The sequence below is a fragment of the Sander lucioperca genome, chromosome 6 (genome assembly GCF_008315115.2).
Source record: "Sander lucioperca isolate FBNREF2018 chromosome 6, SLUC_FBN_1.2, whole genome shotgun sequence".
NCBI classification, from domain to species: domain Eukaryota; kingdom Metazoa; phylum Chordata; class Actinopteri; order Perciformes; family Percidae; genus Sander; species Sander lucioperca.
Window position 1 is genome coordinate 1,891,206 of NC_050178.1, and position 10,434 is coordinate 1,901,639.

Sequence of the window (10,434 nt, forward strand, 5' to 3'; positions counted from 1 at the left end):
TGACTCTCTGTATGACCCCTAGTATAATATAAGTACATCACAGCACAGTTGTTTGGAATGACATATCCCATAATGTCTTTTATTGTTGCATTTACATTGTTCCAGAAAGGCTTTATGTTACTGTAAATCCCAAAACATGAGAAAAAAATATTTTCTTCATACTTCAAGTTATTGGTAGTGAACTGTGTTATACACATTTTGTACCATTCTTCATCTAAAAATGCAATATATAGCTCTGCTTCCCATTTGTTTTTTATGTGTATTGTCAAGCTTTCTCTGATTTCCCCCAAGCCTTGATAAAAGGCTGAGATGACACTCTTTTCATTTTTATTTTAATTATACCATTCATATCTATATTGGGATCATTCATCCACTCTTTCATAACATATTCCTATGAGTATCTAAAGAAATCTTGGTTTTTGGACTCATACATTTCCAAACTTTGAGTAAAGTACATGGCGCAGTGATCACTCATATCCCCTACAGCATCTTTGCTCTTGTCTGTGTTATTTTAAGCTCACACACACTTCTCTGTTGTTGCCGCAGGGTGTGTGAGAGTATGCTTTTCAAACAGGTTTTTTTTCACATCCTGTTTCGCTCTTTTGTTTCACAGAGAAGTGGCTTCTCTTTGGCAGCACAAGATAATGTCTGCAAACAGAATGCCTTTTAAAGCCATCAGGCCAAGAAGCTCGAGTTGTTGAATCGAAATCAGATAAGAATATCCATAAAGTTTACTCTGTGACGATGACGTCACACCATACCACCCACACACACACACACACACACACACACACACACACACACACACACACACACACACACACACACACACACACACACCTGTGTACCTCCATATAAGAGGTGTGCATATGTGCAGTAAAAGTAATTGCACAGGCATGCTCTTACATCATACTGTAACTCCCACTTACCTGTGTGCTACATTGCAAGACCACTACTTTGATCCAGTTTGATCACATTTACAGTAAACCTGTAAGTACAATGCTGTGCTATGTTTTCTTGCAAGATTTTGAAATTACAGTAAGCAAGCCTCCTAATCCAGTGAAAGCAAAAGGACGCTTTGACTGTAAGGTAACATTTAATTTTACTCTTTTACAGCTGACATTGGCTTTAATTCAGTTCTATTGCAGCCAGGTGTCATTTATTCAGGTTTTTTTGGATGAGCAAAAAGGCAAAGCCACCCCTGCATTTTGTGGTGCAGCAATGCTAAAAATACCAGTGCTGTTTCCATGGTAATGGATCACTGTTACAAAAGTCAGTTCAGTCACCAAGGCAACTGTCTATGTCCCACACCAGCATGACATAAATACAACACAGACACAAACAAACCAGCTCATTAATAAAAAAAAAATTAAAAAAGGCAAAAAGACAAAAAGCAATTGTAAATCAAGTAAAGAAATATTTCAATACACAGAGGACAAATCACTATTTCTTTCCTAAATCAAATATATGTTTGGGCTTCATTATTAAAACCATTTGACCTAGCTTGAGTTTATGCCATAGGACAGAAAAACATATTCAGCTAAATCTGTTTTGTTGCAGGCAGCAGATAAGCAGGGAAGGTTTGTTTGTTTTTAGATCAAAAAAGAGGAAATGATAATCTATTTTATCTTGTGTAGTTTTTTGGGGCAGATATATACAGGAATAATCTTGTGACTAAATAATGTACACAAAGCATGGCTATGTGGGTCATTTAGAGGCTCTAAGTCAGTCTGTCCCAGCTAAAGTGAACTGTGGATGTAATGATGATTTATGGTTGTGGCAGGGGAGTGCTGTGTGACACTCCTCCAGGCCCTCACATGCAGTTTCTTTGCTGGGCATCATCAGTCAGACCAATGTGTCCTGTTTGATAATGTGGACAAATAAGTGTCATTGCACGAACATATATATTTACCAACTCCACTCATTTCAGACATCATGCAATTGTCCAGGGTTAAAATCAGGTATCTGTTACTGCATCTACATCACCTAGCCTTTATAAATGCCACCAGTAACCCTAACCTTCATATGAAGCAGGTTTGCCAAGTTGCGAAAAACTGACACAGAATTTTAAGCATACTTTCCACGCAGCCAGTATTTCCGGGGATTTACCCTCCTTAGCTCAGGGTGTTTTGCGGTGCTGGAAAGCCGATTAGTATGACTAATTTTCACTATGGCTTTCAGAGCGCAAAGAGTATGTTACACAAATACTGGTCATCTGAGGTTGTTGCTTCAGAGCCGTTGGTGCGTGTACTACTGGCCTTGCAATGCTTCCGGCTTCATTACAGCTCTACTAGAAAAGTTTTCATGTTTGAAGTGTATAATCTGAGCCGTGGTGCAGATCAGTCAACAATGTCACTGCTGAATGGCAACCAGGCCAAAAATCTCAACTAAAATGCTTAATAATGACCTCTGTAGCTCTGATAACGCATGCAACGTGAGGTTTACAATCTTTGTTTTCCTGCTGTCTTAAGCATATTTGTGCAAATAAGGAAAAATCCTGAATGAGGAAAGCCCTGGCGGAGACTTCTCTGTGGATGGATTAAGCTACAAATAACAATAATCATTTTTATTTGAAAAGAGACAATGTACATTAGTTAACATTCAAACAATTGCTAAACCAAGTTAGCTGAAAGGTTTATTTTCATCGGCAGTCCCTTTGCCCGATGTTGTTAGATATCCTAGAATACTAAAAGTAATGCAATATGTAAGACAGTTAAAAACATACTACATTATGGTAAACAGCATAAAAAACTACAGTTAAACAACATGAGCACAAAATCCAAATAGCAGATGTAAAGATACAGTGTAGTACAATCTTAGTTTAAAGTTTTAGTTTTTTAAAGAAGAAGCAAACAGTTCCTGGTGTTTTGGCTACAAATCACATTGTAACTAAAGATGATTCACAGGCAGGGTTGGGGAGTAACGGAATACAAGTAACGCAATTACGGATTTAAAATACAAAATATTAGTATTCTTGTTTAGTTGGTGGTAGTCTGAATACAGTTACTGTCTTTGAAAAAAGATAACTTCAAGGGATTACTTTCTGCCAAGGAGGTTGTTTTCGATTCGGTTTGTTAGTTGGTTTTGTCAGCAGAATTACAGAAAAACTACAGGCCCGACTCTCATGAAACTTTGTGAAAGGGTGTAGTATGGGCCAAGGAAGAACCCATTACATTTTGGAGCAGATCCAAATAACGAGGCGGATACGCAAATTATTTTTCGCTTTGGTTTACATTGCGAGATAGGGCATGGCCTTGGCAGAGGTCTGTGACCCCCTAGTGCCCTTCTAGTTTAGTTTTTATAGATTCAGATGAGGCCGAGGGACGCTCATAAACATAAAATAGAGCAATTATCTTTTGCATCAAATCTGGTGTCAGCATTCTGCTCACATAACATTTCACTTTCCCCACTTCACTATTTCCTGTCCAGTGAGTGCACATTATTCACAAACGTTACACAGTGAAAATGAACACAATATAGACAGTAGCTTTTACCACAAATGAATGCCTTTATTTTTCAAGACACTGTTAACACATAGGTATACAAGAGACGTTTTGGCTCTTGCAATAATAAAATAAATCAAGGTCGGTATCAGAACAGATAGTGGTAATATGGAATGTAGCTGTTTCCATTTATTTTTTTTAAACAATCCTTTCAGATAAATAGTCTTTATATAGTCTTTGTAGCTAGTGTTTTTAAATCAATATATTCTCTTTGTTTAGACAAAGTTTCAGGAATGAAGGAGAAAATCAGAAGAAAACAGAGACAGTGACGAAACTAGAATATTACCCTTTTCAAAAAGTCTTTCGTTTATAGGCAAAAAAGGAGGAGAGAGCAACTGTTGAAAAAAGGCAAATCCCTTCTTCTAGACCTAAATGGATGCTACAGGAGTCAGGGTTAGTTTGTTGAGATACAACATTTCTCCTACCATATATAACAAAGAAAAGGAGCAGTCCCAGAAAGACAAAAGTGCAAGTAAGGGCACATACAGCCCTGTCCTGTGGCAGGTGAGGGAGAGCGGAGGAATCACCACAGACTCTCCCCTGACCCCGAGGTGTCTGAGGTTCCCTCCAAGCAGAGGAGGGTCAGACCCCCATGTAGGCATAAGGACGATGCACCTTAGAGTAGCAGAGTTTCAGCTCATGAGCTCTTCCCATGCTTGAAATTTAGATCATGTTGGCTCCAGTCCTCCCAGTCAGTACTGTGATCCTCCACCTGGGAAATGATGGTAATCAGGTTCTGGAGTCCAAAAATGAAACCACTGTCCTGGCCTTCATGCACCACACTGTCCTCTCCGTAGTGCCGACAGGTGGTGTGAGCAAAGTCAATCATGCGCACGTCCACCACGGGGCTGCTGGCCTCTCCTGGGCTGTGGGGGGAGCGACTGCTGCCACTGTTGCTGCTCCCTCCAGCCACGCTAGCACTGCCACCGGCTGAGGAGGAACGAGGGAAACCAAAGGCCCCTTCCTCTTCCTCGTCTTCTTCATCAGATGGCTCATCCTCATCGCCTTCTTCCCCACCACGGTGTCTAGGTCTAGTAGGAGTCCTGGGAGGGTCTCCGTCATAGATGATGAGCAGGGAGCTGGAGTAGAAGCGGTACGACTCGCAGGCCTCCAGGGCAGCTTGCATTTCCCGGAGTCTGCGCAGCACTGGAGACAGCAGCTCTCGCCGTAGGCAACGCCCGTTGTGAAAGAACTGGTAGAGCGCCTCCTTGAAGCCTGCAAGAGTCAGCTTACGGCCATGGTATTTGTTCATAAACATTAGCTGGCCCGAGTCTGACTGGTACACCTGCAGGTCACACAGAAACATGAGCACTACAGCTCCACATGTAACCAATATAAAAAAAACTACAATGCAAAGAAGTTGTGTTGCATCTCTACCGTACCTGCATGCCACAAAGTCGCACTCCAATAGAGGCAGATGTGCTCTGTTGACACTTCCGCATGTGATGGGCTTTCTTCTCCTCTGATGCATCATCCCCATGTTGGCGAGTTCCCATCTTCAAGTCTAAGACACATGGTACTGTGTAGCGCCATGTCAGGTTCTCCAAAAGAATAAATTCTGTGAAAGGGGGTCAAGGATCACACAACAAAAGACCTGTAAACTAACACAGTGTATGCATGCTTATATTACCATCGAAGGCCTAGTCCACACGTACACAGGATTTTTTTTTAAACGGGGGGTTTACTTTGTTCATTCTCAACGAAATTTCGTCCACACTAGCACTGTTTAGAAAAATCTCCACATGAAAACGCAAAAACACAATTGAAACGCTGTCAAGAGCATGCCAAGCCAACAGGCGGAAGACTACCCACCAACTAGAAGTCCGATGGTCTAGTCCAAGACCAGTGACGTTGACCGTGGGGTCTGTGTCATGGCAGAGTTGGATTATGTAGCAGTGACCTCCGTGGTGCATTCTGACACCTCAGTTCCACAATACAATGAAAGAGTAACTGTACTTTTGTTGTGTAAACATGTAAAAACGTGTGCTATTACAGGTACTTTTTTGACCATGTCTGCCATTGCAAGAAATGCCACCTCATTTGTGATGCCTCACAAAAAAGGACATAACGGCGCACACTGATGTTACAAGACAACACCCCCATTTTCCATGTTTACACGAAAACACACAAACGTTTCTAAAAGTCTTCACCCTGGCTAGAGTTTTCCAAAAGCTCTGTTTACAATGACCTAAAACACATATGTGTGGAAACATTTTTTGTTTATGTTTGCACCATTCACCAAGGCAAATTCCGCTTAAGTGTACTTATTGTGGCAATAAACCCTTTTCTGATTCTGATAGGCCAAAACGCATGGAAAAGGCTACGTTTTTATGTCTACTTCACTGCACACTGAGACACCCGGTAAGAGATGTTCATTCATGAAAGGATACTGTATTGGTTACGATGCTTTGCATTCTCTTTCATCCTCTGCAAGTGCTGCTGGTGACATTTGAGAGTCCAGGGGTTGTGTTTGATCTGCGGCACCACGTTGCTTTTTTCCATACTGAAGAAGAGAACCTCTGCCTCCTCACGATTATAACTGCAAAAGTGAAAACACGGGAAACATGTCAGCTTTGGTGATACAGAACTTATTTATGACTAGTCTTGTCGTTTATGAAAGCATTAAAAAGCATGCATGCTCACCTCACGATCTTGTCTTCTTTTCGGCTGTGTTGAGCTCTGTCTTTGCTGTAATTGTCATTGTCCAGAAGCGACGAGGACTGTTTCTTGTTGCTCCACTTCAGCATCTTGCTCTTGGGCTCACAGTCTGCTGAGGGATCTTTGTTTTCCAGGTCCCCTGATTCGCTGTGGAGTGGGTAGGCGATGAGGCACAGGTTCCCTTCCTCATCCTCTTCAAAACTGACTGACACAACGCCTGAGAGAGGGGGAAAAGGTGCACCAGAGACTGGTTATGAGTACTGAACTCTAAAGTAAATTCATTTATAATAAAGGGTATTATCTTAGATAATCATTTATCCAGTTATTGAGAACATGCCTTGCCAGATCTTTTTTATTCACATTTAGACAAAGATGCACATTCATACAGCCATTTGCATGTTCACATCTCCACATGCAAACACACAGATAAGCAAACAAGTTATATGAAAGTTGACACCATAGATGTGAAAAATGTAAGTGGAAAGCAACAACAACCTTAACAGACAGATCATTTATATGAAGAGCACCATATGTCAGAACAAAAACCGTGTTTATAGGACTCATTAACAAGAGACAAAATACCACACAAGGCTGAAATGTGTCAAACTGAGCAGGACATTTATTGAGCAATTGCTAAGCATCCTCATGAAACACACACAATAACTCATTATACAGAGTTTCAGGCAGTCTGCAATGACATGAGAAAATGATGTACAGTTCTCTCTTTCCACATACAAAAACATACATCAAACAATAGCCAAATAAGCAACAGAGAAGGGTTGCTCAACCACATTACAGATAATCAGTACACTACCATGATTCAGTGACAATCAGTCTATATATGCAGTTCATAAGACAGGCATTAAATGATGAAACAAGAACATTTGAAGACAAAAACAAACCAGAGAAGGGGGATGGGCTGGAACAGATGTTTCTAGAATCCTCTTTTAATGATCAAAGAAACACAGTGTACCTTAATGCCAATGCTAATTTATAACATGATCCACAAAAAGGTAGTTGTAGACCCCCAGCTCCTAGTAATAGTCCCTAAAAGGGCCTGTGTGTGTGTGTGTCTGTGTGTGGGGAGGGGCATGCACTGAGAATAAACATCACAGCTGCAGCAGCTGATACAGATAAAGCACAGACAGGAAGGAAGGAGGGATGTTGCTTGGATAAAAATGATTGAGAGAGAAAGTGGCTAAGATATGGACGCTGCATCCGAGTCAATACATGATAAACTTTACATCCCACAACACAAGTATTAGTAGTCTTTACATTACGAAACAACCAGTGAATAACCATAGCCATTTACTATGAGACCAACCTGGGCCAATGAATAAAATGCACTGGAGTGTTTTTGCATGTTAAACGATGGGCCAGAGGACCCAGTATCTACGTTTTTTTCTGCAGCCTGAGGCCTGCCTGATGTCATGCGCAGACATCACCATCCTGCAGGAGGCCCAGTGTTTGTCCTTATGGACTGTGTCTTCCACTCAGAGATGCACTGTCATCATACCAACTCAAAGTGTGGGAACTTATGAGTCACTGACTTTATTCACAAGGACGGCTCATAAATGTGTGAAACTGGTGCCTCAATTAATATTTTCTTAGCCTAATAACATAAATTGGCCGTAATATAACAGCAGGGGTGTGACAGAGATGCAGATCATTATCATCGACTATTGTTTTATTAGGTTCAAAGGTTATGGTTTGTCTATCTGGCTTTTATGTCCGTATCTTGGAATTAAAATCCTCTAAATTGTCCTCATGCTTTATAGCAATGTTATTGTCATTTTACTGATGTCTCAAAGCTTTAAAAGGTATCTCCCCAACTTGTTTACATCCATGGATTTCTTCTGATTACAGGCCACTGCAAGGTGTCCCTGACATTTCCTTTTAAATGTCTTTATCTCTAAGCCAAGCTAATGAACACCAGAAATTACTATGTTCTTTAAAAACAAAACAACTCTTATTGTGTGAAGTAAAAAAAAAAAGGACAGAATAGTTTTACTAGCTCCAGAAGTCCTCTACCATCTACTCTCCAAAACCCCATTCCTTAAACTGGGTCTTTTTATAGTCCCACGCTGCATTACTTATGGGCCAGGTAGGCTTACAGTATTTCAGACACTGTGGAGCTGGGCACAACCAGAGGAACATTATATTCCAATTCCATGCGTGTAGGTGAAATGTGTATGCGTGTCCATGTTTCTGTGACGGACCTGAAACCAGATCTGGATGTCTCCCCAAGTGACTTGTGAATGACTTCACTGGTGATCTGTCCCATTTATTTTTGATCTCTCTGTGGAACTCTATCTAATCCTGAAACCGAAGGCGTCTTAAAAGCCAGGCACAGCACTGAAAGACGTCAGGCCCTCAGCCTGGATGCTACTTGACTGGCTGTGGTGAAATTGCTTCAACAACTGTCCACAAGTCATATTATGTGGCCACTGAAAACAGAAATGTATCCATCTAGAAATATAGTTATACTGCAGTGTGTTGTGTACGCCATGTTCTTTGAGCCCTTGCATCAATCCACAACCACACTTTACCCAGAGCAAAATAATAACCTTAATTACGACCTGAACGCAAGTTATTTTTTGTTGCAATGTAATATTAAAGGCAGCAACTAGTGCATATAGCCTACTGCACAAAAATAGTTAGCACAAAGATAAGGAAAAAGACAGAAAGGGTTGAAACTAGGTTGTGCCAATACAACATCACGCACAGCTTGACACTTGCAGCAGATTTGGGATGACGGTCTTACCTTTATACTGAGGTGTGAACTTCCTCATCTCTGGAGGGAGGCTCTCGTAGAACTGGTGCTCCCGGGGGATGAGGGGTTTGCATATTGTTTGTTCCCCAAATCGTAGCACACAAGAGTGGCCTCCCACCTGGTGTACGAATGGCTCAAGCATCACCCCTTTTCCGGGATATGGAGTCCCGTCGGCCTGCATGAGGGCTTCCAGAGCGGGACTCATCCTCACTCCGAATCGGACAAATGAGCTGGGGGGGCCCACGTCGCTCGGGAGGCAAGCGGCTCGGCCGCTCGTTTGGCTCCCTATCCTCGAGCTCTTTTCTGTTCGCTCGCGCGGGGGCGCTACTGGTCGCCTGCTCAAGCACAGCAGTGAAAAACAAAGGGTTGAACAGGAAGGACAGAGGACACAACAAAATCCCCCTATTCCCTTTCTTTTCCTTTACGAAGGACAAATTATAAAACTCCTCCGCTGGGTTGGACAATCTCCGTGTGTGTACGTGTAATTAAAAGGCTACTTATACAGCGTTAAAGCTGTTTAAAACGTTTTCAAGCGACGTGCGTTTCCACTGTCTTCACCGCCTGGCTGTTACCGAAACTGACTGTCACTGATCCTTAAACCAGGAAAACAGCAGAAACAGCCAGCAAGTCCCGCCTCTCCTCACAACCAGCCAATCACAGAGCCGCAGCTGTCGCTGGGAGGAGACAAGGCACCAAGGAGAGGATCAAGCAGATCGAGCAAACAAAGAGGAAGGAGAGAAAACAGGGGGGAGGGGAGAACAGGAAAATTACTAGACACAAAAACACAACACTGTGGCCATTTGTATTAATATACTTTCGAATTGCATTGTTCTTGTTACTTTGAAGACAGGCTGCAGGTTGCATTTAAGAATCGTATTATTGCAAATATCCGTGGAAGCAAGCTACGACAAGTGATTTAAAATGGCATTTCTGTTTCATCACACAATTTCTGTTTTCATCACACATCGACTTGCGTTTTCATGCCTTAGCAATAAAAGAGGTGCAAAATGAAAGGGTGTGTTTGGGTGGCATGTACTTGTAGTGGATGTCAAATATCAAGTACATTTAAATGTGTTAACCTGTGTACATTTTTAACATAAATATAAGTGATACATATCTTGTATAATTATGACATGGTTAAGAGGGGCTTTAAGAAAATAGCATTTGTTTCACACCAGTGAACTAACTAACTCAGGCTAATGTCATGTTCACATCATATGGGATGGGAAGATTCCCATGCTTACGACTTGAAGTGTCATCAGACAACTCAGGCGAAGTTGGACCTGTGTGGGTTGAAACCAAAACGACCCATTATTATTATCCACTAAATGCAATGGTTTAATTATATTGACAATGAAATGAAAAAAATGTCCTGGTAGGTTTTTCAACCCACTGTTACTTTCCCTGACCCCACCGATGACAGACTATTCATTTGAGATAGCATAACACACATTAAAAAAGCTTATAGGCTCTGGGAAAGTGTACAAATATTACATTTTC

The 10,434-nt window shown here is 41.5% G+C and overlaps 1 protein-coding gene across 1 annotated transcript; it reads right to left on the reverse strand.

Moving 5' to 3' along the window:
• Positions 1 to 3,486: 3,486 nt before the first annotated feature.
• On the reverse strand, positions 3,487 to 9,533 carry ip6k2b (inositol hexakisphosphate kinase 2b). The gene is made up of 5 exons (XM_031287446.2): positions 8,926 to 9,533; positions 6,147 to 6,378; positions 5,894 to 6,042; positions 4,886 to 5,061; positions 3,487 to 4,788 (listed from the first exon to the last, which is right to left on the reverse strand). Exons 1-5 carry the CDS (start codon positions 9,137 to 9,139, stop codon positions 4,141 to 4,143), a joined length of 1,419 nt encoding a protein of 472 aa, XP_031143306.1. The 5' UTR covers positions 9,140 to 9,533; the 3' UTR covers positions 3,487 to 4,140.
• Between the last annotated feature and the right edge of the window lie 901 nt (positions 9,534 to 10,434).